The 27,912-nt window shown below is 39.7% G+C and overlaps 1 protein-coding gene across 1 annotated transcript; it reads left to right on the top strand.

Moving 5' to 3' along the window:
* VDAC2 (voltage dependent anion channel 2) lies at positions 1-26,891 on the top strand. Its single transcript, XM_089157249.1, has 6 exons — positions 1-277; positions 378-445; positions 25,420-25,530; positions 25,629-25,715; positions 25,803-26,011; positions 26,110-26,891. The coding sequence occupies exons 1-6, from the start codon at positions 229-231 to the stop codon at positions 26,414-26,416; spliced, it is 831 nt and encodes a 276-aa protein (XP_089013375.1). The 5' UTR covers positions 1-228; the 3' UTR covers positions 26,417-26,891.
* Positions 26,892-27,912: the final 1,021 nt, after the last annotated feature.

Genomic DNA, 27,912 nt, shown 5'->3' with positions numbered 1-27,912 from the left:
GTTTATTTTTTGGGGGTGCTATTGAAATTTTCCCAAATAATAAAGTAAAAATGGAGGAATGTCATTGATCATTTTCGTGGCTGCAAGAGAAAGTCGGACGGAATCCTTCGTTTGATCGCAGTCGGATCTATTATCTGTAGCCCGAGGAGTGGGAGGTTTGGACTTCCAATACTCCGTTCGAATTCATTTTGATCCAACAAAACACTCTGCATCCCTCTCACTCGAAACATGAGTAAAGGTCCCGGACTCTTTTCCGAAATCGGCAAGAAAGCTAAAGGTAGCTGTGACTTGCAATTTATATTGAATTCGATCTTTTTCTTCTTTTTCCTCTTGTTGTTTTTAAATTTGAGAGGTCCATTCGCTTATTTTATTTGCAGATCTGCTCACCAAGGACTACAGCTGCGATCAGAAATTTACCGTCGCGACCTACTCTGAAAACGGATTGGTATGATATAGAAACATCTTCTTGTCTGCGTTAGTTACGATTTATTTTTGTATCATTTGCAATCGCCGATTTATTTTTGTATCATTTGCAATCGCCTTTACGCCGTCCACTTGGGGCCGTCGGAATCTTCTTTCCCGTACACACGCATTTTTGTTGTTTAAATTGCTCCGCACTGAATCTTCATTCTTTTACATCCCCTCCCAAAAAAAAAAAAATTAATCTTCATTTTCTTCATTCACAAGAATCAAGATTGATATTAAAAAAAAAATAAATTTCGATCCATAAGAAGAGACAGGATTGCTTGCTCTGAACTGTACTATATTTTCTTATTTTTAATCTTAATACTCTGAAATTATTAAGGATGGTGTGATATCTTGTTCTCCCAAAACGCCCCCACCCGAAAAACAAAACCCACTCAAATTTGTTCTGTTTCTTTGGTTAATTATTAGTGCCCTATGTTGGTAATTCATATTCGGTTGGGTCATGGAGTTATACACTTTAATTTGTATCTCATAAAAAGTCACGTTTAGGCAAATCACTTAATTTAACTAGCATGGTATGAACTGCATCTGGATGAGGTTTCATTTCTGAAAAGTGAAAACAGATTAATACAGCCTACAACTACACTCAGCCCCTGAAATCAAAATGTGATTAATTTTGTTTTTAAATGGAAACAAAAAGAATTAATATATTATGTTTGTTTTCTATTAGCAAATGAGTGGCCATTGCTGAGAGCAATGGTAAAAGATTTGGGCTGTGACGGCAAATTTATGGGTTCAAGTTGTGAGGTCAGCCATTATATGCGAAAGATTAGGACTTATTGCAGATAATAATTGAGTTATGGTTTGAGTGCCTGGGTGGCTCTGCGTGCTTGTGCACTTTTCTCTCAACATGACCTTTTTTCTTAGTAAACGACCTAGGTTTGATAGGCGTATCAACTGAATCTTCATTGGCTGGGTCCTTGATGCAGGTCCAACCCTAATCAGAGCCCCTAGAGACCTAGACTTGCTGCCTTGCCCTTGAAAGCCCAAGTGAAGCCCCTACACTAGCTGCCCACTGGCACTTCAAGTCATTATTGTTTTTGCATAGTTTTTTTTCCCCTATTCCTCCAGAGTTAGTAATTTCAGTGGCAGTTTAGTAATTCTACCTGGATTTAGGTCATGGCTGGCAAGGAAATCTCAGAAGCAGTTTAGTAATTCTGCGTAGCTTTAAGGTTCTTCTTTTTAGGGTCTTGGGAAGTATTAAAATTCAAGAAAATAATCATATCTTGAAATTGGACGGTCAGAATGGGGTCAAATTGGGTTCTAAGGTCAGTAGGTTGGGGGGATGAGGTTCCTAAAGTTTGAGACAAATATAACGGTTAGATTGGTGTAGATCTGACCGTGAAATTTGGGTTGTCCAGAAAAGTCCGAAAATTAAATAAAATTCAGGAAAATAAAAAAGACGGAGATTGATGGGGCAAGAAAAGGGAAGGCTAGGGTATGAGGCTGGATGTACTTACTTGGTGATTGTAGGGGCTGGTTGTGAAAAATCTGCAGAATTAGAAGATCTTTAATGGCTGCCGCCAGCTGGTAGAAGAAGAGAAATCACAGAAAACTAGAAACAATAACAGCTGTGCTCCTTCCTCCTTGGGAACCTCCAACTCCACTCAAGTTTGCATTCAACTCAATTATTTATTCATTCAGATCTGATTTGTTACATTGGCTAGTGGCTCTATTTATTACCATATTACAGTGAAGGAAAATAACTAGGAATCAATAAAGAAAACCATCTTGGACTCAACTTAGGGAATCCAATTTGGTTTAGAATTCCCTAGACTTAACTTTCTAAATTGGAAAACAACTCTTAAGTAAGAGGTCCTAAACTTCCAAAAGTAATCTTACTTCAAAATTGGAGTTGAACTGGGACTCCTACTCAGACAAGGACTCTTCCAAAACTTGTAATCAATGACTCAAAACCTAAAACAAAAAGTAGATCTAGACTCCATGTAGAAAGGGGAGTACAACTAGGGAGATCTCTCTTAGTGTGACTCCTAATCAGACTGGGACTTTAGCCACTTGTCCATTGAATAACAAAAAGTAGAGTTGGTTCCTAAAATTCTTTAGGACTCAACTGGACCCTTTTGGACTCTAAAGGGGGTGGTAAAATACCACTGTTGCCCCTCATAGGGTTCGCACAGCCTATAGGTTCACCTTTTGGGGGTTCAAAACCTGAGGTGACCTATGGTTGCCAATTCTTGTTACGTCACCATCTCTTTCAATTCCTTGGCAAAACCCCTAGATAACTACACTTTTTTGGTTCTAGTAGAGCCAGAGGTTCTAGATAACCCAAAATAAGAAAGGGTGAGAACAAAAGAGAGTGGGATAGAATTTGTTCCTCCTCCCCTCCCTCTAAAAGAGTAAGAAGTGAAAATGAAGAAGAGCCAATCAGATGTACTTGGTATATTATCGATTGAGAAAGAGCCTGTAACCAAAAAAAAAAAAAGAGAAAGAGTGAGAACAAAAGAGAGAAAGAGAGAGAATTTCTTTCCCCCTCCCCACCCCCCCCCCAAAAAAAAAAAAAAAACCCCAAAAAATGTGAAAAAATGAAGAAGAGTCAGATGTACTTGGTCCATCCTTGCTTTGTAGCTCCTCCTCTGTCTTCAAGTCCTAGTCAAACTCTTCTAGCGTCATTCTCACCTTTAGAGGAGAATACAACCTAGTTTTTGTTGACGAGATAAGTTCCTTCTTGTAAATCCTACTTAACATGCCCTTTCTATGGTAACCATTTATCTTAGATTACAATTTTGTTCCTTTACATATGAAGATTGGTCGACATGATTTACTCCATTCAATTAGTGAGGGGTTTCATAAATTTCAGACTGAACTTTCTAAACCGACGATACATCTTTCGAGAATCTGCTAATAGTAATAACTGCTCCTATAATGAGATGTCAATCATGATACATTTGTTAGAATACCCTGTTGCAACTTCAAGATTGTTAAGGCTTATGGTCAATCCAAATAGTTTGGGAAAACTTGCCAATGAGGTGGATCTTAGAGATATGGATGATATATTCTTGAGATGGAGAACTAGGGTAACCTCAACTGCATGAGGGCCAGTAGCCAAGATCTAAAAAGGGTTAGCTCAAATTCGGAAGGAAAGAGAAGGTGATGTAGGTCCAAGTCCTTAACCCCATATTAAGCTAGTTTCCTTTGAAATCAGCCTAGGGTTGATAATATGGGTATTGGGCATTTATTTAATACTAGTAAACGTTAACATGTGCAAATGCACGTGTGACTATGAGAGGAGAGATAAGATGTGAGAACAAAATTCAAAAATAGTCTCTTATACTTATAAATTCCTAGTGTTTTTCTCTACTTCAAGAAGTTCTTTGATGCTAGCTTCTTTTCAATTATACAATAATTAATAAGATAATTATTAGTACAATATTATAAAATTCTCAAAATAAGATGAAATGTGCTTCCTTAAACCATGAACTTGGAGAAGAAATAATATACTTGTACCCAACACTATTTCCTCTTGTGAGAAATCTGTCACTGATAAATTTGAAATTATAACCTATGATCATAAGGTATTTTACAATCAATGCGAATGGAATGAAAAAAAGCAGTAATTTACCAAAACTTATTTAATGTTGTTGATATTCAACATTTATTATTCTTATTTATATTGTAGGACGTAAATATGAAACTGAGTACAATCCCCAATTTGCTTAGGGTTTTTTCTTAAATTACTTCAATTTCATGTAAATCAACGGTGAGCCTCTGATCTTGAACTTTTGTTGGTTTCGAATTTCTCAAGACTTTCTGAAGCAATGATACAAAAAGATCCTAGAAAGCCAAAAAGAGGATGGAATCAATTATGAAAATAGCAACAAAAATAGAATTTACTTCAAATATATTCAGCAAGACATGGAAGAGCTAGAAACATAATACTAATTTCATTAGAAATGTTAAGACCCAAATAGTTCAAAGGGATAGGTAAATACTGCAACCTAGAAACCTACCGAGAAAACCATCCTTCCGTTTTAGGTTAGAGATCTTGAATCTTCTTTAACACCATGTTCCATTTGGTGCATCAAGCAGACAATTCCTTGCCAAATGAGTTGGTTAGAGTTGATCTCGGAGAGGATTTGAGATTTGTTAGGGGATAACTAATATATAATTTGTTTATTTAGTTCCCACTTTTATCTCCTTTACATCTTATTCAACACAAACATCAAAGTCAGAGAAAACAACATAAAGATATAAGAGAGCTTATAGAGTGAATGTAGAAAGTTTTAGAAGTTAAGATATGCATTTTGAGCTGAAATGTCTCTGTACTTTGTTTTGAAATCTTCGAAGATTATTAATAATACTAAACGAATCCTTTTTCTATTAAAGTGGAAGATTACCTCTTTGTAATTTTTCTTTGTTGGGAAACTTGTTCGTCTTAGCCGCGTCACATTGTTCCATCGTATGTCGGTTGCCTACCCAGAAAGATTATACGATTCTAAGAAGTGTATGTATGCTGGAACTGGATGAAAGAGAAGAAAGAAGAAGATTAGGTAGGCAACAACAATTTCATTAACGAATGTAATTAGTTTCAATATAAGAGATCACATCACTCTCTCATATAATATAATGCTGACAACAAAAACTAAAGATAAAAACAGGAAGAAAAAAAAGAAAAGAAAAAGAAAAAGAAGACTCTTTTTTATAAGCATTGCTGAATCAAACAACAGTCACATAACTTGACCAAATCCAATTAGAAGAATTGAAGGGAAATGTGTTGACTCCTCTTTTTCCCCCCCTTCTTTCTTCTCCCAACAACAATCAAACAGAAGAGAGAGAGAGAGAGAATTGTAGAAACCACTTACCAGGAAGTACAATGACAACATTTTTTCCTTCTTCACAACAACCGAATAGGGGGAAAAAAGAAGAAGAGGGAATTGGAGAGATGACTTACTAAGAAGCATAATGACAACATATCGATGTGAGAGAGAGAGAGAGAGAGAATTGTAGAAACCACTTACCAGGAAGTACAATGACAACATTTTTTTCTTCTTCACAACAACCGAACAGGGGGAAAAAAGAAGAAGAGGGAATTGGAGAGATGACTTACCAAGAAGCATAGTGACAACATATCGATGTGAGAGAGAGAGAGAATTGTAGAAACCACTTACCAGGAAGTACAATGACAACATTTTTTTTTCTTCATAACAACCAAACAGGGGAAAAGAAGAAGAAGAGGGAATTGGAGAGATGACTTACCAAGAAGCATAGTGACAACATATCGATGTGAGTACTAATAAAATTAGTGATACTCTTCGCTACTTCCAACATGATCATTGAATAAAAGCTAAAGCATGAATAAGTATTCTAATCGAGATTAAAATGGAGGGTTAAAGCTATGCATGGTATGAATTCTAGGTTAAGTTCTTGTTCTTGGGCAATAGAAAAACTATGTTTGTCATCCATAAATGTGTATCAAACACTACCTAAACGTCCCCAAACAACTCCTGCATTCTCCAATGACCGATAAATTTTCTAATAGGAAAATTCTCAGGCCCAAAACACAATATTATGAAAAGAAGTTCTAAATAGTACTTTGAAGAGGTGAACATAAGCAGATTCAGGACCATCTGATAAACAAAAGATTCCCTAGATGGATAACGTAAATAGTTGAAGCATATGAAAGTTTCCAAATGTAAAATGCATCGATATAAAAAGAAATAAGCATATTAGAAGTTGCGAATAGAAGTATAACATAAAGAGAAAGTAACAAATTAAGCTTTTAAAACATGAACAAATAATTCAATCTTTAACCCAAAAAATAACAAATAATTCAATTAGTGAACAAATGTGGAAATAAATAATAAATGAGCAAATAAATAAAATAAAAAATCTTTAAGCTGCCACTGCAACAGCAAGGTGTCTCCATGTTTGATTCTTGGTCCTCATCGTAGAAAATTATGCTCTTCGTGAGTTTCCCTGGACATGACCCATAATTGAAGTCCGTAGGATGGGAAGAAAATTCCTTGATTGTGGCTTCAACTACCGGAGGGCTGGCTTGCAAAGACCTGTTTCTGCTCCCAATTGCAGCTGGACCTTTGAAAGAAACCATTTGAAAGAAACGAACGGTCGAGATCCGTTGAAACCGAAATTTTGCCATCCAACGGTCGAGATGGCCTTGCTGGATCGTCCTACACATTAAATGCACGGGACAAAAGCTTTTTCGATTGCAGCTTCCAGGGTTGACGAGTTGACTTAGTAATCGATCAACCAGACAACCAGTGCTACAAAGTGATCCCCTATCTTCAGATAACACTCAACGAGAAACTAAAGAAAAAAGATGTATATAAACCATGAAAAAGCCCTTTATGCAAACCTTTTAAGTTCACCGATCCTGAAAATGCCAAACACCATTCATATTTCAAACACGCCTCAAAACAATAAGACAATTACTATTTAGAAGAACAACAGAATTTAGGGAATTTGAGAGTAATAACAACAACAAGAAGCAAGCGGTTACTTTCACCAGCATAAAAATAAGGCATGACACTTCCAGGTTTCACAAAACCAATGAAAACAAGCTCAAACAACAACAACAACAATTACGATAATACACCTTATCTCTCCCTTTTATTAATGAAATCGAAATAGCTCTCCCCAGCAAGCAAAGCACATCTCCAAAGATGACTTGACTAGCCACAATAGGCCAGGATCATTCCTCTTTGACATTATAAAAGTTTCAGCTCTCCCAACATCATTACGACATCCTCGATGAAACCCACCAGGTAAAGAACCTCCATAGAAGCTGTAATCATAAGAAGCAAACTACCATTGGTGTCCATTTTGATAAGAAACTAAAACCCCAGCAGTATTCAAGGAATACTAATTCATGATTTTGATTTGGTGTCTAACATGAGCTGAGGTGCACAATTCAAACTCAATACAATTTGGATTGGAAGTGATAAATCAATGAAATTGAGGTGGCGTAATAATAGACGGACAATTCCTTCCCAATTTCCCAATGTAAATACATATTTTACTGTAGTCTGGTGGAGTGTCTTGGCCTTATCTGGTCAAATAGAATTAGCAGCCATGGTAGACATTCACTAATTCAGATAACCTTCGGACAGGTCATAGTGTCATATGGAACGTCATACAATTCAAATATTAAGATCCGTCTAAACTGGACATTCTCTTAAGCAGTTGAATTCCATATATTGATGGTTGTGATCCATCACAAATATCACATTGAAACAAAAAAATCGACAGTGAAACCAACCTCTATAATTTGCTACATTTCGTTGAAATAGGGGATTAGCCTGCAAGATAAGATGAGATCAGAATTAGGACAGAAGCCTGGTATCTGAAAATTCAAATCTTCAGACGGAAAAGAAAATACACAGTTAAATGAAATCCATCATAAAGATGTACTACTACCTTCCATAGCCTCCTAACTTTCATCTTATCTGGTATTCAATCACATTCTTGCCAGATAGAATGTCAGCTCTCTCGCAAAGTATACCCAAACATAAAAGAATAGCTACACGGACAAGATCGTGTGAAATTTAGATAAACTCACTTGATGATCTTTAACAGAGTCCGAAGGACAGAAGTAGCCTCTGTTGGATTAACTTGAGAATGCAATGTCTCTATGACTTTCTGAAGATGGGTACAAAGAACTGAAACAGGGTCTTGTATTCTCTGCAGCTCCTGATCATTAGTATTGAGTTCATCAACTTGCATTTTGGAATTTCCCATGAAGAGTGACACCTTTGATTGGATTGGTACCACAACTGAGACACCTGCAACAACGATTTCCTTTAAGGCGAAATTCCTTCTAAGCATTCTGCGTCTGTTTCTTGGGATGACATAGAGGGAAGCTGATGACCTCTGAGGGCTTCAGATATTGAAATGGAATGAAAACCAAAGAGGGGTTTATAAAAAAGAGGAAAATCACTTACAATGCGGATAATCCTCTTCAACATGCTTTCTACTTCCTTGCCTCCCCCTTGTCAGAGATCTCCGGAGCAAGATAAATTGATGTCTGTGAGAATTTATGAAACTGTACTTCTAATGGAAGCAGCAATGGCAAAATCTTGAAACCTCAAACCCAATTGCCACAGTTTGTAGCAAGCACAGGAAGAGTGAGGAAGAAAGAGAATTTTGAGATGCAGTAACCTTTGATTATGCTTAAAGCTATGCTGGATTTGAATTTCTGCATTGAACACATAAAAATTACATTTTTGTCACATTCTTTTTCCCACCCTGTTCTGTTTGGATTGAATTCGGATTCAATTTGAATATTTGCATCTGAGAAGTAATTGCAACTGGCAGAATGCGATATGTCAAAACAAAGGGGGGGGGGGAAGAGAGGGAGAGAAGAAACAGAGATCAGAGAAACATACTTAATGACCAGCGTAAGCAACAACCCCAATCGCCGTTCTAGCAGAGACTCGTGCGAGACGACACACAAGGCAGAAGAAAGATGTGCGTAACCGTTTTGGCAAATTCGCTCAAAATCGTGGAACACTGGAACAGAAGAGAGGAGAATGTGGTAGTTGTGAGATTCTAGGGAGAGTAGAGATGATCGTGTGGGAAAAGAGGAGTTGATTGACATTATTGCTGTTAGAAAATTAGATTACATACTTTCTAATAGTTATATGATAAGACTTTATCGCAAAGAAATAGGACATATGTGGAAAACTAATAAAAGACAAAATGGAGAATTTTCACTAAATAACAATTGGAACACCAAATGTTAAATAACTTTATGAGAAGTCTTTTTGTAGAAAAATAGGATAATTTTGTCTAATAAAAGGTTTGCTACGAACGAAAGTACATACTTTTATACAATAGTATGATATGATATGTTTGTGCGGTCATGGGCCTTTTCTGTTGGCCCAAAAATCTATTCCCTAGGCTAAGTACAAAAATATTTTATGTAACTGCTTTGATTTATGTAAAATTCTGCCCAAGTTAAGGGCACAATAGTCTTTTCTTATATCTAATTTCAGTTTTAAGAGTCAATATCAGATTAGGATAGATAGTTTTTGTTTTGAGTTAGTTTCTAATTCAAGTTAGTGGTCAACTTGGAGTCTGAATCAGAGTTAAGGCTTTAGTATATTATTTATAAATAGACCCCTCCACTCAAAGGGGAGAGATAAGACTGAATAGAATTTTGTAAGTTTTAGAGTCCTTGTCTAGTTGGGATTCCCTAATTTGTGTCCATTTTAATTTTCCTTATTTTTGGAGTTCATATTTACTCTTAGATCTAGAGTTAGTTGTGGAGTTTTCTTGTTTGAGTCAAAAGTCTTAGTTAGTACTTAGTAGTTGGTTAGAAATTGGTTAGCTAGTTGGAGTTCTAATTGGTTTTCCAACTTAGAGTCCTTTTTGATTTCTTTATTTGAGTTTATAAAATGGAGCCTTGAAACCATGTAACCATTAAGTTGAATTGGACACAAATCTGAGTTTGGAGGAAATCCAACTCATGGTCTTCTTGGGAGGGACATGGCAGAATTATTATATCAACTTATTCAATTTCTAGCATTATTCTTCAAGTTCCAACAGTAGTTGAACAACTACAGCAGCTTCCTACCATTCTCTAATTTAAGTACAGCTCCTCCCCTCCCCAGCGCCTCTCTCTTCTTCTCTCATCCATCGGACCCTTCTTTTTATTTTCTTGAGTTCTCCTGAATTTTCGAACTTTTCTTGAGCCAAATTTCAGGTCAGTTCTACACCAATCTACCGTTAGATCTGTCCCAAACTTTAGGAACCTCATCCCCCAACCCTAGTGACCTTAGATCCCAATTTGCCCCCATTCTAACTGTCCGATTTCAAAATGTAATTAATTTCTTGAATTCTGGTACTTCCCAAGACCCTTAAAGAAGAACCATATAATATCTTTCAATTTTGCCATCCAAACCCCACAAAACTTGGGGAATCATCTTCCTATATTATTACCTACTTTCCCTCCAAGTTTCAACCCACTATGACATCTATAAACCAAAGGTTCCATCTCAAGTAATTTATCCCATATCTCTCATGGGTTAGGTTTTCATATCTTTTTGACCATAAAACATTAATCTAACCTTTCCCTTAGGATATATTTTCTTTACAACCCTCATCATAAAGGAACCCAAAATCCCAACTGAACCTAACCCTAGACTTTTCCTCACCCTTTCCAACCTGTTCCTATCAACTGTAGGGTACTCTGAAACCCTAATTGAATGCTGATTCTAATAAAGAGGATTTTGGAGTAAACCTACATCTAAGGGAAGCTCCCTACAAGCTAAACCCTAGAATTTCAGTTTACGTCAAAGGTGGCCCTCATTATATTGGGGCTGCATCCGAAAGTTTTCTCGAAATCCTAGTTAGAGTGGCTTGGTAGGCCTATGGGTCTTGCGGTCCCCGATGGAATTGATTGAAACTATAAGGGTTGGGATGGACCAGGATTAAAAGGTTGAGGAGTTTTTCTCTCTCGTCCCTAATGGAATAGGTAACCAAATATGAAATACAAAAGGTTTTCTTAATTAGGGTTTTGAGATGGGGCAATAGGGTAACTTTGTTGAGACATAGCAGGAGGTTTTCTACTAGGGCTGCAACAAGGATTGGGCCGGGCTGGGCTTTTCCAAACCCAAACCCAATCTTGAATGCTCTTAGCTAAGCCTATTCCTGACCTAACCCTAATTCAAGGCCTTTGCTTCTTGTTCTTGACCCTAAATCTTGATGAGCCAAGGTAAGCCTAATCCTGCCCTGATTGTCCCTAATCAGGCAGGGGCGGGATGGCCGAAGGGTTGGCCCTGTCCTTGTTCATATCTTGGATTGGCCTTGTGTATGACCCTGATTGGCCTTATCCCTGTCATTGATTGCCCCTAATTGGCATATCCCTGCCTTGATTGGCCCTGTCCCCATCCTTGATTGGCCTTGTCCTTGGCCTTAGCCTAGTAAATCTAATATAAAAAGTATCATAAATAAATTGAGATTGAGATGCCCAATCGAACCATGGAACTTCTCAAAATACAAACTCTTATAAAATTTTAAAATAAAAATCAAAGAAAAAAAAATGAACTTCCAAGTTATTATTAAATCTGACATGATAATATCTTAACAAGATGTAAAACAGAAAAATAGAACTTCCATAATCTGAGCTGTTGTTAACACTAAATTTTTTGATATAAGAAATAAAAAACAAAATAGCTTTCAAGCTGCTATTACTATCTATGTCCTTGTTAAATCTGATATTGATGATATGATTGATATCTTAACTAGATGCACAATAAGAAAAAAAAAATTCTTATAATTTATCCTGTTCGTGAATTTGAATCATCTGATTTATAGAAATAAATAAACAATAAAACTTTCAAGCTGCTATCAAATCTGATATCAAAAAAGGAAAAAATAAAAAAATTTCAGGCTGAAAACAAAATGCACAAAAATATAAAATGATTCAAACTCCATATTGTTTCCATGTCCATAAAACAAGAAAACAGTCTATGAATCCATATTGTTGGCTTGACCACAAAAAATCAGGGCCAACATTTGATGTGAACGCAAAGACCCCTGCCAAACTCTAAGTGGGGTCCACTAGATGGCCCCAAGAGCTCCCCTTGAGCTGGCCAAACCCCCTAGTAGGCATATTTAGGGCATTTTTTCCCCTTTTTTCAGTACTGGAATTATTTCCAGATTTATTTTTAGAGTTTGAATTGGTTTTTATTTCTTAATTTGAGTTTTGCTTGAATTGGTTAGGTTGTGGATAAGATTAGACTCTTGCACAAAGAAAGGTTCCTATCTTTTAGGAGGTTCTTATCTTTAACAGTTTACTCTTAAGTAGAAGTTGTCTTTTAGTAGTTGGTGGTTGAGTGTCCTAGGGAATTCTTTTCCAAGTGGAATTCCTTAGATAGAGTCTTGAGTTATTTGGTTTTTTTGTTTTCAGCACGTCTTTAGTTGTTTAAATTCCAAATCAAGAGTCCAGATTATTTGTTGGGATCCTTGTCTGTTAAAGAGTGGTGGGGTGTTCATAGAAAAGAAGGCGTCGCCCTATCTTGCACCTTTGGAATAGACTGGACGCGAATCCCACCTAGTCTAGAGTCTCTTAGTAGGCTATAAATAAGCCTATTAGTTCTTTGTAAGTTTTAAGTCTGATTATTGAATAAAATTGATTTAGTTTGAGGATCATGGTTTCCTAGTTGAGAGGGCCATGGTTGAGTAAAAATTTGTTCAAGGATCAACTAAGTATTTCCAGCATCTACAAGTATTCAAGCTCTTCTTCTTCATGCTACAGCAAGTGACAAGTACAGGAGTTTCACACCCCATCCCTTGTCTTCTCCCTGTCACGCAAGCCCTAACACCCCCCCCCCGGCCCGCCTTGCGCTGCCCAAGAAGAGCCCCCACAGCCCATTGCACTTAGCCTCTGCTCTCCCCTGTTCTGCACACCAATACAGTCCCCTCCCCCTTGCTGCCACAACCCAACAGCAGCTTCCCCCATCCCCTGTGACACCCTAACCCTTGCCCTTACCCCCTGTGATCCCTCCCAGCCATTCCTCATCCTCCCCTGCCCCTACGATAGCCCCTACCGGCTCCTCTTTCTTTCGGACCTCTTTTCCCTCCCCTCTGTGCCTTGCAGCAGACCTCAAACAGAAAGAAAAAGGCAGAAAAAAAAGAAAAAAAGAAAGAAAGAAAGAAAGAAAGAAAGAAAGAAAGAAAGAAAGAAGAAAGAAAAGAAAAGAAAGCAAAAGAGAAAAAAGAAAGAAAAGTGTAGAGAAGGAAAGATTCAAGAAAGGTTTTCAAAGATCTATCCCATATTTAGATCCTCATCTTTATTATCCTTCCCCATTATTTTTATTGCATCCCTGTTGGTTTTGTTAAATCAAATCTTACCCAAAACCCTACCTACCTATATATTGATAAATCCTTAAAATTTCCCTTTTCCTAAAAGTCAACCTATACCCTTTTGATAAGCCTCAAACTATCCCCTTCCATCCCATAGAGGTTTTTATTAAACTCTTGTCCAACCTTAGGATCTCAATTGTGTTTCTTTATCTTCCTTCCAATTCCCATCTATCCATAGGTTTTTGCAAAATTATTAGATTATTTGCTGGAAGATTCTGGGCAAATCCTAAATTTTTGGGAATATTTCTTAAGAAACCCTAACCCTAGAATTGAATTTACATCAAGATTAGGGACAAAACTAGGGTCAGGATCAGGGCCAAAAAATCAAGGGCAGGTAGGGACATGTTAGGTGGGACAAACACTAATCTTAGGCCTGCCCTTGGCTGTAACTCAGGGCCAGAATATTTTGGCCTTGACCCGCCCCTAGGGCTAAAATCTTGATGCTCTGTTCGGGCTCAGGGAGGAATGAGACGGGTCAGGGCCATTAGGGCCAAACTTGCACCCCTTGTTTCTACTATTGGATGGGATGAAACTCAGAGGGTATGTAGCTAGTGATGTGGAGGAATGTTCCCCAGAGTTCGATGGTGTCTAATAGGTAGATTAGTTTCTAACTAGTTCATCTTAAGGCTTTAGGGGGTATGAAAGTTTAAGAAGATAGTTATATCTTGAAATTGGCTAGTTAGAGTGTAGTCAAATTAAGATCAAAGGTCACTAGGGTTGAGGGCATGATATGCTTGAAGTTTGGGGCAGATCTGATGGTGAGTTTGGTGTAGATCTGACCTTGAAATAATGGGTCTCCCAATCTAAAAATTCAAGAAAATGAAGAGAAGAGGGAAGAATGGGGTGAGGAAGGTCTTTATCTCCAACTAACTTCGCTGCTGCATGCATGGAGCTCTACCTCCGATGACCTGTTTTTTCCGATGACCTGCTGTTTCCGATGACCTGACCACCTTGTTACCTCTCCGTCCTTGGATATCTTCCATGGCTTCCCCTGTTTTTCCCAATGACCCTCCTGCTGATAATCTCTCTCGCCCTCCCTCTCCCCCTAACCCTCCCGCTGACTCTTCCTCCGTTAAACCCTGGAGCTCCCTTTTTTCTCTCCACCATCATCACCCTACCAATTCTGACCTTGACCTCACCTACATTCCTTCCAACTCCAGCGATCCCATCCCTTTAGCTCACTGCCCTTCTGCCTCTACTGCTGTTGGTATCCAGCGATGGACCTCAGCAGTCCTTGGTCAATTCCTTGGTCCCCCTCCCTCCTTTGGTATACTTAAAACTTCCCTTACCAAACAATGGAAAGCTCATGGTCTTTTGGATATCCATCTTATTGATTCTGGTGTTTTCCTGTTCAAATTTGCCTCTCCTGACTGCCGTTCTCGTGCCCTTGAAGGGTCTCCTTGGTTTGTGGGAAAATCCCCTATTCTCCTAAAACCCTGGACCCCTTCTCTTCCCCTCAGCAGGGTTGATTTTGGCTCCCTTCCTCTTTGGATCAACTTACCTGGTCTCCCGCTTGAATTTTGGAACTCTGATTGCCTTAGTAGAATCGGGTCTGCCCTTGGAAAGCCCCTTCGTACTGATGCAAAAACGTTGAATATGAATCGCCTGTCCTATGCGAGACTATGTGTTGAATTCTCTGCCTCAAAAGATTTGCCTTCTAGTGTAACTATTGCTGATGATCTTGGTCTTAAGTACAATCAGATAATTGCTTACGACTGGATACCCTTTCGTTGTGATCTTTGCTCGTCGTTTGGTCATGAATCATCAGGTTGCTCATTCGCTGCTCTCCATCATGCAAAGCAAATAGCCCCTGCCTCTGCTGCTGCTGGTTCAAGTGATCCTCCAAGCTCTTTGCCCTCGGATGACCCAAGATTTTCTGTTGAAGCTCTCCTAAAGATGAAGACAATCGATGCTCTAGAAATAATCTCGGTTCCATCGTCCGCTGCAAATACAACTCCTTTTACAACTGCTGAAAATATTTCGACCACTTCTGTTGCCGCTGTTGCCGCTGATTGCCCGCTGCGTGCTGCCGGAATTTCTCCTCCGGTAACCAAATCGTACCGTAGAAGAAGAAGAAGAAAGAATAAAGCTGCTGCTGCTGCTCCAGATTTTCTGGATCCTGACTCTGATTCAGTCAACCCCTCTGATGTCGACCTCTCAAGAAAGCCTGCAACTTCTGCCAATAACTCTGCGGATGAAGAAGCTTTCGTTCCTGGGTTTCCTGCTCCTGCCGTCGATGCCGCTGATGCTGCCAGAGCCCCTATAAGGTCAGTAGAGGTATTTGAATCTCTCCCAGTAGCCGCTTTGCCCTTCCCTTTCCCGAATGATGTTAGGTCGACTGTTGCAGACCCTTTAGTTTCTCCAAACCTTCCTCATTACGCTACCTCCATTCCCCTTTTACCGACTCCCTCACACCTTCAGCTGGGACCCACCATGCTTAGCCACTCCCATCGCCACCGATCCTTATCCCTTAGTCTTCCGCCTCCCTCTCTTGGGCCAAGACCCTTTGTGAAATCTTTTTCTTCCTCTCTTGGGCCTATTAAATCTAGTGGGCCTCGGCCCATCTGTTCTCTAATAGCTAATAACTTACCCACTTCCCTACATATCATTAAGCCCACGATGTCCTCAGTGCTTTCTAATTATAAAGATGCAAACCCATTTGGTTCTTTATGCAGTATGGCCCAACCGAAACCCTCTCTTGCAGCCTCTCACCTTCAAAACTCACCTCCCTCTTCTCAGAACCTCTCCCCTTCAACCGAGCCCTCTACTCCAAATTCGACATCCTCCATTGACCCAAATATTTTCGAAACCCCTTCCCCTTGGGATTCCACCTTGCGTGAGACTATTTCTCCTTGCTCGCCCCACTTTTTAGATTCCATTGACCCCAATTTTAGTTGATAGCTCCCCCCCTGTTTATTATTATGTCAGAGTTTATTGTGTGGAATGTTCGTGGTCTTAATGCTGTTGCTAAGCAGAGTGAAATCAAAAAATTCATTTTGGAATCCAAAGCTGCTTTTTGTGCCATCCTTGAGACTCATGTCCAAGCTGAAAATGCCCATCGGATTGCCCAATTCTTGGCCCCGTCTTGGTCTTTCCTCTCTAATTACTCTCATTGCTCTAATGGGAGGATTTGGATTCTCTGGGATCCTTCTTCCTTTTCGATTTCCCTCATCGATTCCTCCCCCCAATTCATGCATCTCTCCATCTCTCCTTCTAATGTTATCTCTTCCTTCTTCCTCACCATTGTCTATGGGTTTAACCGGGCGGATGACCGTGCTCCTCTGTGGGACTCTATTCGTTCCTTGTCCTCCTCCTATGGGAACCTTCCTTGGGGTATTGGAGGTGATTTTAATATTGTTCGATTTTCCCATGAGAGGGTGGGTGGCCGCCCCCCTAATCCGGTTGCGATAGATGATTTCAATTCTTGTATCGATGACTCTAGTCTCACTGATCTTCGTTGGTCGGGCCATTCTCTCTCTTGGCACAATCGGCGTATTGGTGAACATAGAATTGCATCTAAACTTGATCGCTTTCTTGTTAACCATCACTGGCTCTCATCATTCCCGGACTCCCATGCCTCTTTCCCTCCAGCTTGCCTTTCTGATCACTCTCCATGCCTTGTCCGCCTTCTCCCCTTCTCCTCTTTTGGTCCTAAACCTTTCAAATTCTTTGATATGTGGACCTCTAACCAGTCCTTTCTCCCCACTGTAAAGGAAGCCTGGGAGAAGCCTGTCCACTGTCACTCTCTCCCCCTAATAGCTTTTGCCCGTCGCCTGAGGAACACTAAGGAGGCGCTCCGTAGATGGAACTCCTCTACTTTCGGAGATATCTCCTCTAGGGTTTCTACTTGCCGTTCAAATCTCCTTAGTACTCAATCCCTTCTCCAGTTGGACCCTCTCAATCCTCTGCTAGCGGAGAATGAGAGGGCTCTCTCCTCTGAATTATCGTCTCTTGCTTCCCTTGAAGAAAGTTTCCTCCGGCAAAAGGCTAGAATTAATTGGCTCCAACTTGGAGACTCTAATTCTGCTTTCTTCCATCGCTCTCTTAAAGCCCGAAATAATTACAACTCCATTCCTGCCCTTCTTTCTAGTAATGGTTCTTGGATCTTTGACCCCTCGGGAATCAAAGCCGAGGTAGTGTCTTATTTCTCTAATCTTCTCGCTCCTTCTTCTCTCCCGCTCCACCCTCCTCTCCCCCCTGGTCTTATCAATAAATTTGTTGATCCCCTCTCTCTTCCCTCTCTTTTCTCAATTCCTTCCCATGATGAGATTTCTCTGGCCATCCGTTCCCACAAATCAAATCGTGCCCCAGGCCCTGATGGATTTAGTATGGGATTCTTCTCTTGTGCCTGGGACCTCATTGAGGCCGACCTTATTCGAGTTGTTCGCAGTTTCTTTCTCAATCCCTCTCAGCTCTCTTCCATCAACCAAACTTTCCTCTGTCTTATCCCCAAAAAAGTTGGAGCCTCTTCTGTTTCTGATTTTCGCCCCATCTCCCTTTGCAATCTTCTCTACAAATTCATAGCCAAAATCCTAGTGAATAGGCTCAAGAAGATCATGCCAACCCTGGTTAGTCCCAACCAATCAGCTTTTATCTCTGGTCGAAGTATCGCGGATAATATTCTCCTTTGTGCCGAGGTTGTTAGGGGTTTCGAAAGATCCTCTCATTCCCCTGCGGCCCTCCTCAAAGTTGACCTCCACAAAGCGTTTGATTCGATCCGCTGGGACTTTATCAGTGATGTTCTCTCCACTATGGGATTCCCTCCTTCCTTCATCCATTGGATTGAGGTCTGTATCTCTACTCCAAGATTCTCTGTTTTAACCAATGGCTCGCCGGCAGGATTCTTTCCCTCTCGGGTTGGAATTCGGCAAGGTTGCCCCCTTTCTCCTTTCCTTTTCTCTTTGGCTCTAGAGGTGCTTTCCCGTATTCTCCAAGCCAAGACCGATCAACTTCTAATTTCTCCCATCCCAAAGTGTAAAGCTATCAATCTCACCCATCTTGCTTTTGCTGATGATCTCATGATCTTCGCTAAAGCTGACCACTCTTCCATATCTTCCATCATCTCCGCTCTCTCCTTCTTTGAATCGATCTCCGGCCTCAAGGTCAACCTCAATAAATCTTCCCTCTTCCTTTCAGGTGTGACTGAGCCTCTGCGGTCAAATCTCCTTAATCTTTCGGGGTTTAAGGCTGGCTCCTTCCCTGTGACTTACCTTGGTCTCCCTCTTATCCCGGGTAGGCTCTCCCGCCATCATTGCTTGCCCATGTTGGATCATATCCGTAAATGCCTCCAACTCTGGAAAAGCCGACTACTCTCGTTTGCCGGCAGGGTTGAACTCATTCGATCTGTGCTCCAATCTTCCTACCTTTATTGGTGTGGCATTTTCCCGATCCCCAAAGCCATCTCGTCTGCAATGGAATCTCTCTTCTGTGCTTTCCTATGGAAAGGCCAGGAATCTGTGCGTTTCCTTCGCCCCATCAGCTGGGCCAACATTTGTAGACCCAAATCTGAAGGGGGTCTTGGAATCCGTAGAATCCAAGATGTCAATTCTGCTGCGATGCTCAAACTCATTTGGAAAATTGTCACAAACCATGACTCTATCTGGGTTAAATGGGTTCAATCTTATCTTCTCAAATCTGACTCTTTCTGGACTGTCCCTATTCCTCCAAATCCTTCCTGGTCATGGAGGAAATTGCTTCTCCTCAGACCTCATGCTCTCCCTGCCATCACCATCCAAATCTCCTCTGGTTCCTCTACTTCTTTCTGGCTTGATCCTTGGCATCCGATGGGTATCCTTCTCAATCTCTTTTCTCCCCGTACGGTATATGAGACTCGCATTCCCAAAAATACCCGCCTCTCACATTTTATCTCTAGTGGTTCCTGGGTCCTTCCCCCTCACCATTGTCTCACGCAAGTTTGGAACTCTCTCCCCCCTATCCTTTCCTTTCCCCATGATAGAGTTATTTGGATCCCCTCTTCTTCCAAAATATTCACCACTCAGTCCGCTTGGAATTTGTTTTGTTCTCCCTCCCCTCCCCCTCTTTGGCCCCCATTGGTTTGGTTCAAAGGTCATATCCCTCGCCACTCTCTTACCCTTTGGAGAGCCCTAAACACTGCCTTACCAACCCAGTCATTCCTTGCTACCCGCCACATCCCTGTGAACCTAAATTGCATTCTTTGCTGGAATAGCCCTGAGGACATCGAACACTTGTTTTTCTCTTGCCCTTTCTCCAGTGCTCTTTGGAGAAAAGCCCTTAACTTCATTTGGCCCCGCTGTCGTCGATCATTTGGGTTCATTAGGGACTGGTCTTGGGTTTTGAGTAACTTCTCAGGTACCTCTATTTGTGACCGAATAGGCAGGCTTGTTTTTGGGGCCTCAGTCCACCATCTGTGGTGGGAGCGAAACCTTCGGCGCTGGACTTCTAAATCCCGATCCATTGATGCTATTTGGAATGCTATTTATTTTGATGTATCCTCTAAAATTTCTGCTTTTCCCTCCCCCCCGGTTGTTGACTCCCCAAGGAACAGACTCATTGTTGTTGCCTGGGGCCTCAACTCCCAAATCCATCCTTCCCCTTGATCCTTTTCCTGTGGATCTTTCTTTGTATTTGTCTTGTCTTTAATTGATTAATTATTCATCCAAAAAAAAAAAACGCGGCGGGGCTGGTTTTTCTATAGGAGGTGGGGGGGGGGGAGGAGGGGGGGGGCCCCCCCCCCCAAAAAAAAAAAAAAGATGTAAACCCCCCACCCCCCAAAAAAAAAAAAAAAAAAAAAAAAAGGACCCCGCCGGCGGGAGAAAAAAAAAAAAAAAAAAAAAACAAAACAAAAAAAAAAAAAAAAAAAAAAAAAAACAAAAAAAAAAAAAAAAAAAAAAAACCCAAAAAAAGAAAAAAAAAAAAAACACAAAAATTTTTTTTTTTTTTTCCCTCCTGGAAGGGGGGTAATATAAATAGGCTAAGCAGGCTTACACCTCATTATAGAAATAGGAAAGGAATTCCTAAAGTAAAGAGAACTTGAAAACCCTATTAGACTTAGGACTGACCCCATAAACTGATAGTTTATTAAAAAAGAATCTATCAGGCCCTTATAACTCAAGTTAGGCTGAATTGCATTAAAGAACCGCTGAAAAAAAATAAACTAATTACTAAGCAGTCTAAGCTATTTTCTTTCTCATGTTTAGTTCATGTTTAAGGCCTATAGAGTGGGCCAATGACTACATACACCCATGAAACAAAGGCCAATGCTTTTTATCTATCAATCCTAGGCTGATTTCAAAGGAAAATACACTAATTTGGTGCTGGTCTTGCATCATACGTAAAGCCAAGAAAACCTGATGTAGCTTTGATTGGTGAACAAGCAGGGCATGGATACACCATGATCTTCTACAAATGAGAAAGAACCAGATCTGGTTATTTCGATCAACACTGTAAGCCTTATTTGGAGGGTTGGGGGGGGGGGGATCTTTTGGAGATGTGGTTCTACGTTTAGGACTGATAAGAATAGGATGACTGTTGAAGTTTGTGATTGCTAGTAGCAAGCCCTAGTGGCAACTGCAAGGGCAGTTTTAGAAATGCGTCTTATTTGTTAGATTTCAAGTTTAACATATATTGTCTTACTCTAGGGTTAGATTGCATGAAAGAATCACTGAATAAAAATTAAACTAAGCACTAAGCAGTCTAAGCTATTTCTGCTCAGGTTTAATTCATGTATAAGGTCTAAGAATGGGCCAATAACCAATTACTACATATACCTAAGAAACCCAATGCCTATATCTATCTGCCAATCCTAGGTTGATTTCAATGGAAAATAGTCTAATTTGATGCTGGTCTTGCATAATACCTAAAGCCAAGAAAAAAAACCTGATGTAGCTTTGATTGGTGACTAAGCAGGGTAGCTATACACCACGATCTTCGACAGATAGAGGTTCCAGATGTGATTATTTTGAACAACACTGTAAGCCTTATTTGGAGTGGTTTGGGAAGTGGGTCCTTTTGGGATGCAGTTTTAGCTTTAAGACTGATATGAATAGGGAGGAGGACTGTGTTGAAGTTAGCTGCATGATGTAGCTTTGATTGTTGACTAACTAGGGTAGCTATATACCACAATCTTCTACACAGTACACATAGAGTTTCCAGATCTGATTATTTCAAACAACACAGTAGGCCTTATTTGGAGTGGTTTTTTTTTTTTTTTTTTTTTTGGGGGGGGGGTCCCTTTTGGGATGCGGTTTTAGGGTTAGGACTGATATGAATAGGACTGTATTGAAGTTAGTGGCAACCGAAAGTGCAGTTCTGTGAATGCCTCTTAGTTGTTAGAATAGGTTTATAAGGTTCTTGTAATTCTGCCGTCACGGGCCAGGTTACATCACTTACCAAAATGACCAAAATAACCCTGGTGGGATTAGGGGTCGTAGGGTTCGGGGGAGCAACCCTAGGCCCTATGCTGCCCTAGTGATGATTTACATCAGTGATATAGAGGATGACGTTTCCTAAAGAATTAAAATAAGTTGAGAGGCATGATGACGTGTTCCTTTGAAGCTCAAATGAAATTTCTATAGGACTGTCTTACTATTAGCTATGATCTATGGTGCAAAGTGTTGGGATGTTGAGAAACATCATATAGATAAACTTAGCGTAGCAGAATGAGGATGCTAAGATATAGGGGTGGCAAAACTAAGGAAGGATAAAGTAAGGAATGGTCATATTAGAGCTGGTTTGGGAGCAACTCCAATAAATGATAAGCTACAAGAAAGTCAGTTGAGGTGGCATAACCCTTAAATGCCCCTGCATGGAGAAATGATCTTACCCAGATTAAGGAATTAGAAGAATTAATGGCAAATATAAGATAATCTTGAGAGAAGTGGTGAGAAAGGATATGTATAGCTTAAGCCTTGCATCTAGTATGGCCTCAAATTGAGCTGATTGGCAGGCAAGGATCCATGTAGCCAACCCCATTTAGTTAGGACAAGGCTGCTTCTTGTTGTCATCGTCGTAATTTCATTAGAATCGGTCCAATTGTTTTTGGGGGAATTAGTAGCTATTATTTTGTTCTTTTATTTGTTTTGGGTTACGAGTGTAGGACTTAGAAGTTAGAATAGAAGTTAAATTGCTAGTTGTTATTTTGAGTTTCGTTGCCTAAGTAAGAGACTCGATGATGCACACTTGGAATTGGCCTGTGATGGTGGACTTTCAAGGAAGGGCATTTACAGGAAAAAGGAAGGGGAAAAAGTCGGAAGTATTGGTAGGGGAAGGAAGTCACACAATCAAATAACTCTCATCACACTCCAGAGCTTATCTCTATTCATTTTATTCAATCTGAAATTGCATCCTGATACATGTTATTTATTATTTAATAAAAGAAGAAACAAAAGTTCTAGGTGAAATATGAAACTCAAATCAAAATTCAAAACTATGCCTAACACACTCTTACATAGGAATACCATATCAGTTAAAAGACAAAATTTTAAAACTGAACTACAACAATAAGCCTTGTCCCAACTAAATGGGGTCAGCTACATGGATTCTTGCCCTCCAATCAGTTCTGTTTGAGGTCATGCTAGATACAAGGCCTAAGCTATACATATCCTTTCTCACCACTTCTCTTAAGGTTATCTTAGGTCTACCCCTAGTTCTTCTAGTTCCTTCAATATGGATTATATCACTTCATACAGGGCATTTATAGGTCTCCGTTGAACGTGGCCATGCCACCTCAAACGACTTTCTCGAAGCTTATCACTTATGCGAGCAACTCCCAGACCAACTCTAATATGATCATTTCTTATCTTATCCATCATAATTTTGCCACTCATCCATCTTAGCATCCTCATTCTGCTACACACTTTATCTATATGATTCTTTTTAACAGCCCAACATTCTGCACCGTACATCATAGCTGGTCGAACAACGGTCCTATAAAATTTTCCTTTAAGCTTTAATGGAATACGCCGATCACATAAGACCCCGGACGCACCTCTCCACTTCATCCACCCTATTTTAACTCTTTGGGAAACCTCATTCTCTAAATCACCTCTTTTACTTATGATTGAACCTAGGTACCTAAAACAATCACTCTGAGGAATCTCTTTATCGTCAAGTATCACCACCTCATCATCTGCCCGATCATGATTAAAGTTACAAACTAGATATTCTGTCTTCGATCTACTAAGTTTAAAGCCTTTTGATTCCAAAGCTACTCTCCATGATTCTAATTTGGTATTAATCCCTACTTGGGTCTCATCAATTAACACAATATCATCCGCAAAAAGCATACACCAGGGGACCTCATCTTGAATGTTTTTGGTTAATTCATCCATTTCCAGTACAAAAATTTAAAACTGAACTATTTTATTTAATTTAAGTCCAACTCTTGTTGGACCAAACCCCATTGGACCTTTTTTTAAAGATTGGACGGAGCCAATTGAACCAGTCTATTGATACTGTATCTTTTGTTATTTTCTTCTCTAATAAATGCTTGTAACCAAACAATAGGTAGCTTGAATTGAATGAAAGTTTGAGTTTCTCCTTTGAGTGTGATTGTGCGATCTCTTTCCCATTCCCATGCAATTTTCCTTTCTCCCATCTGGCCTCCTATCATCCCCATTTGTTATTTTCGTTTTGATGATCATATTTCACCTAAACTCCACATGTTCAATTCACCAGCAGAACTCGTTCAAACTCAACCTGCAGCACCCCCCACATTACAGCATGCACTTGATCCTCCTTGCTGTGCCAACCGTTGTGAACCCTAATTTTTCCAATTTGAATTTAAGTTTTCAATTCAGTAAATTTTAAATTTCTTCACATTTAGCCATCAAAACCATTCCATATTTGAACTGCGACATCACTACATAAACCTTCCCACTTAATCCAAGCTTCATCCCTGTCCAACATTTAAACCCTAGAATTTTTATCTTACAAGTAATTTTTTTATGGGAAGGCACTATTTTAAGATCTCACAATCCAACCATCAGTTATATTCAGTATTTGAATCAAAAAACACTTCCTACCGATCCCGAACTTGATTCAAATCCATCCCAAAATTCACACTTTAATCCTAGAGCTCTTATTCCCCCCCCCCCCCCTCTAAGAAATTGTAATCAAGACCATAATTTGCTTCAAAGGTTTTGAGATTTCAAGCTCTATATGGTTTTTTGTGGTCTAGGAGAGGTTTATGATGAAGTTCCTATTTCCATTTAGTTACACTAAAGGATTCTCAAAGAGTATGCTCTCTATCTGTGACATTGTTTTGGTGATTGAGACAATTAATGCCAATTTGGAGTTATGGAGATTAACCTTGGAATAAAAATATTTTAAGATATGTAGAATGGGGATGGAGTACATGATCTGAAAATTTGGTTAAACTAGGTTAAATAATGAGATTATAAAAATTAGTGATGTGTTAAAAATTGATTGGAGGGAGATTTCACAGAGCAATGGTTTAGGAATTGGGCTTAATCATAAATAAAGATGATAATTTAGACGATGTTGTTTCACATTATAGTCAGTCTAATACAAAATTTTCATTTAAAATTAAAAGAGTACGCCAATCACAGAGTAATTTGGAAGCACATCTCAAATTCATTGTAGTAGAGATGAGGATGTTGAGATTGATGAGTAACAAAACTAGGATTGATAAAGTAAAGAATAATCATATTAGCTGATCTAAGAGTGGCTGCAATATATGTAGTGTATGAGAAAGGCATTTGTTCGCATTGATGGAGGCCTTTGGCTGCTCCAGCATGGAGTTGTGAATTGTGATTTGATTCAGGTTGAGGAACTAAAAGAGCCAGGGCTAGACTCGAAATGACATTAGGAGAAGTGGTGAAGAAAGACACGCTTGCTTAGGCCTTCTTTCAAATATGACCTTGAATATAGCTGATTCCTGATTGGAGAGCAAGGATCCATGTAACCAATCACAGTTATTCAGGAAAAGGCTAAGTTATTTTTGTTTGTGACGCTTAGCTTGTCTTTTTATTCTTCCTTTCAAAACGTTTGGTAATTGAACCATCTTCATTCTTCCAATGGTCAGTTTCTTGTCTCATATGTTTCTTTCTATATTAACTGAGGGGGAACTGAACCTTGTTTTGTTTTCAGGCCCTTACTTCAACTGCAGTGAAAAAGGGTGGACTGTCTACAGGGGATGTGTCCACACAATTCAAATACAAGAATGCTCTTGTTAATATAAAAGTCGACACAGAATCAAATGTGTGTTTGCTTTATTCCTTATCTTTTTATTAACAATAAGGAAAAATAGCTTCTTGTTTCTACTATGCGGCTCATGCATATGTCTCTCATATTGACAGGTTTCAACAACCATTACTTTCGCAGAGATTCTGCCTTCCACAAAGGCCATTGCTTCATTCAAACTGCCTGATTACAACTCGGGAAAGGTAATGAGGTTTTTGTGTTTAATAATTGTCCACAACTTTGTGACAGAACTCTCAACAATAGCTATATTCTGTTGATTCTCAATGCAGCTTGAGGTGCAGTATTTCCATGAGCATGCAACCTTTGCCACAGCTGTTGCCCCGAACCAGTCTCCAGTAGTTGATCTTTCAGCCACTATTGGCACTCCTTCCTTTGCTTTTGGTGCAGAGACAGGTTATGAGGCTAAGTCGGGTAGTTTTACCAAGTATAATGCAGGCTTTAGCGTGACACAGCCCGACTCCAGTTTTTCAATGATTTTGTAAGTCGTCCAACCTGTAGGTCATCAGACAAAATTGACTGGGGAGGACAGCACTGAATTCTAAAACATATTTCAATCCACTTTTTTTGTTTTGCCAGGGCTGACAAGGGAGACACACTGAAGGCATCATATGTGCACCATCTGGATCAAATGAAGAGGAGTGCTGGGGTCGCAGACATCACTCGAAGGTTTTCCCTGAACGAGAACACATTCACTGTCGGAGGATCATATGCTGTTGATCCCCAGACAGTTATAAAGGCAAGGCTCAATAACCATGGGAAACTTGGGGCTCTCCTTCAGCATGAGCTCAAACCCAAATCAGTCCTCACAGTCTCTGGTGAGTTTGATACCAAGACTTTGGAAAAGAATCCTAGATTCGGGTTGTCCCTTGCCTTAAAGCCTTGAGCGGTCTGTTGATTTGTTTGGATGGTATTGTCAGTGCCTTTGATTTTGTTAGTGTTTCACTGATGTTTGGAATGGGAAGGGGAATAAATTCCAAATATATATTCTTTTTTTCTTTTTCCTGTGGTTTCTGCTGTGGATTTTTTCTTGGAAGCTCTGGCCCTATTTCTGTTTCTCAATTTTAAGGAGTCAATTTTGATATGGATGCGTGGGTAAAATCCTTGATTGTCTATTTTTTTTTTCCATTTATTCTGATAACAAGACCATTTTCTGGCAAGAAAAGTACTTTGAGCGTAAGTGGGGGCATGATGTTTGTTTACCATCGCCTGTTTCGGATCTGTTGGGTGCTGATCTCTGGTTGACTTCAGGATTGTACGAGCCGGGGTTCCCCGTGGAAATGGACGGTACTAGGGAAAACTCAACTGTAAATAAAACAGGGTTTGGACCATATCCATATGCATATGAGTGAAACTGTGAAATAGGTTATCAGTCTTTGTTGTTGGATATGTTTAGTTTAACATTATTTTTTTTAGTGGCTCTTTAACAAGTTGGTACTGAGAGGAATTGTCACGTGCTCCGATTGGGTGTTCGTAATGTGAGTCCCACCAAGTCTTAAGAATTGGGGTTGTGACAGCATGTTTGGTCTGAAAACCACTCTTAATCATTTTGCAGCGATGCTAAAATTCATCAATGTTTTGTTGGATTCTAGAAAAAAAAACCCTATAATTTGCATTCAAAACATTCATAAGAATTCACTAAAGCAATTTTGGCATAATGTTAAAATCCAATACACCAAAACCAGATAAAGTTCAAATCTGCATCAATGGAAGCAGAACTCTGGGTTGTCCCTATTTCCGGTTCCTCCATCAGAAAAAACTGCCAGGTCACGACCTGTTTAGTCTCTGAAGAATAGTTGTTGCTATTATCGATATCGTTTTGGTTCGTCACACGAAAACTGAAGGTCTTACTGCTTCTCGCCATCTTCTTCACCTTCTGCCTCTGATCCATATTGAATAACCAAGGCAGAAGAGCTCAAATTGTCATTAAAATTTGTTGGAATTTATTAATTTGATTAATAAATTAAATGCCCAAGGGAAATTATTGGAAACTCACTATGAAGGCTATAGGTTACGAAATAGGGTCTATATATTTTGGAAACCACCGGACCTTACCAGAGAGGCCCTAACAGTGATTCATTGGCATAATGTTAAAATCCAATACACCAGAAACGGCAGCTCCAACTCTCCTCCACTCTCCATAGAATCGGAAGCTTAGAAATTCTGGGTCTGTCCTAGTATTTGATCTTCATTCCATTAATAAACGGCCATTTGGGTCACGACCTGTGGATATTAGTCTCCTGCAGTGATTGTTGGAATCTATCGCCGGAAATCGTTTTGGTGGTGGAACGAGAACGTGAGGTGTAGACTGCTTCTCGCGCATACTTCAGTAAGGGCCAGCGAATCCGGGTGTGGAATCTTTTCCCCATCAATTAATTGAAT

This window comes from Hakea prostrata, chromosome 5, assembly GCF_041222555.1.
Source record: "Hakea prostrata isolate BN-2017 chromosome 5, UWA_Hpros_2, whole genome shotgun sequence".
Classification (NCBI taxonomy): Eukaryota; Viridiplantae; Streptophyta; class Magnoliopsida; order Proteales; family Proteaceae; genus Hakea; species Hakea prostrata.
Note: the sequence above shows the minus strand (reverse complement) of the source record. Positions and strands in the feature narration are given on the sequence as shown.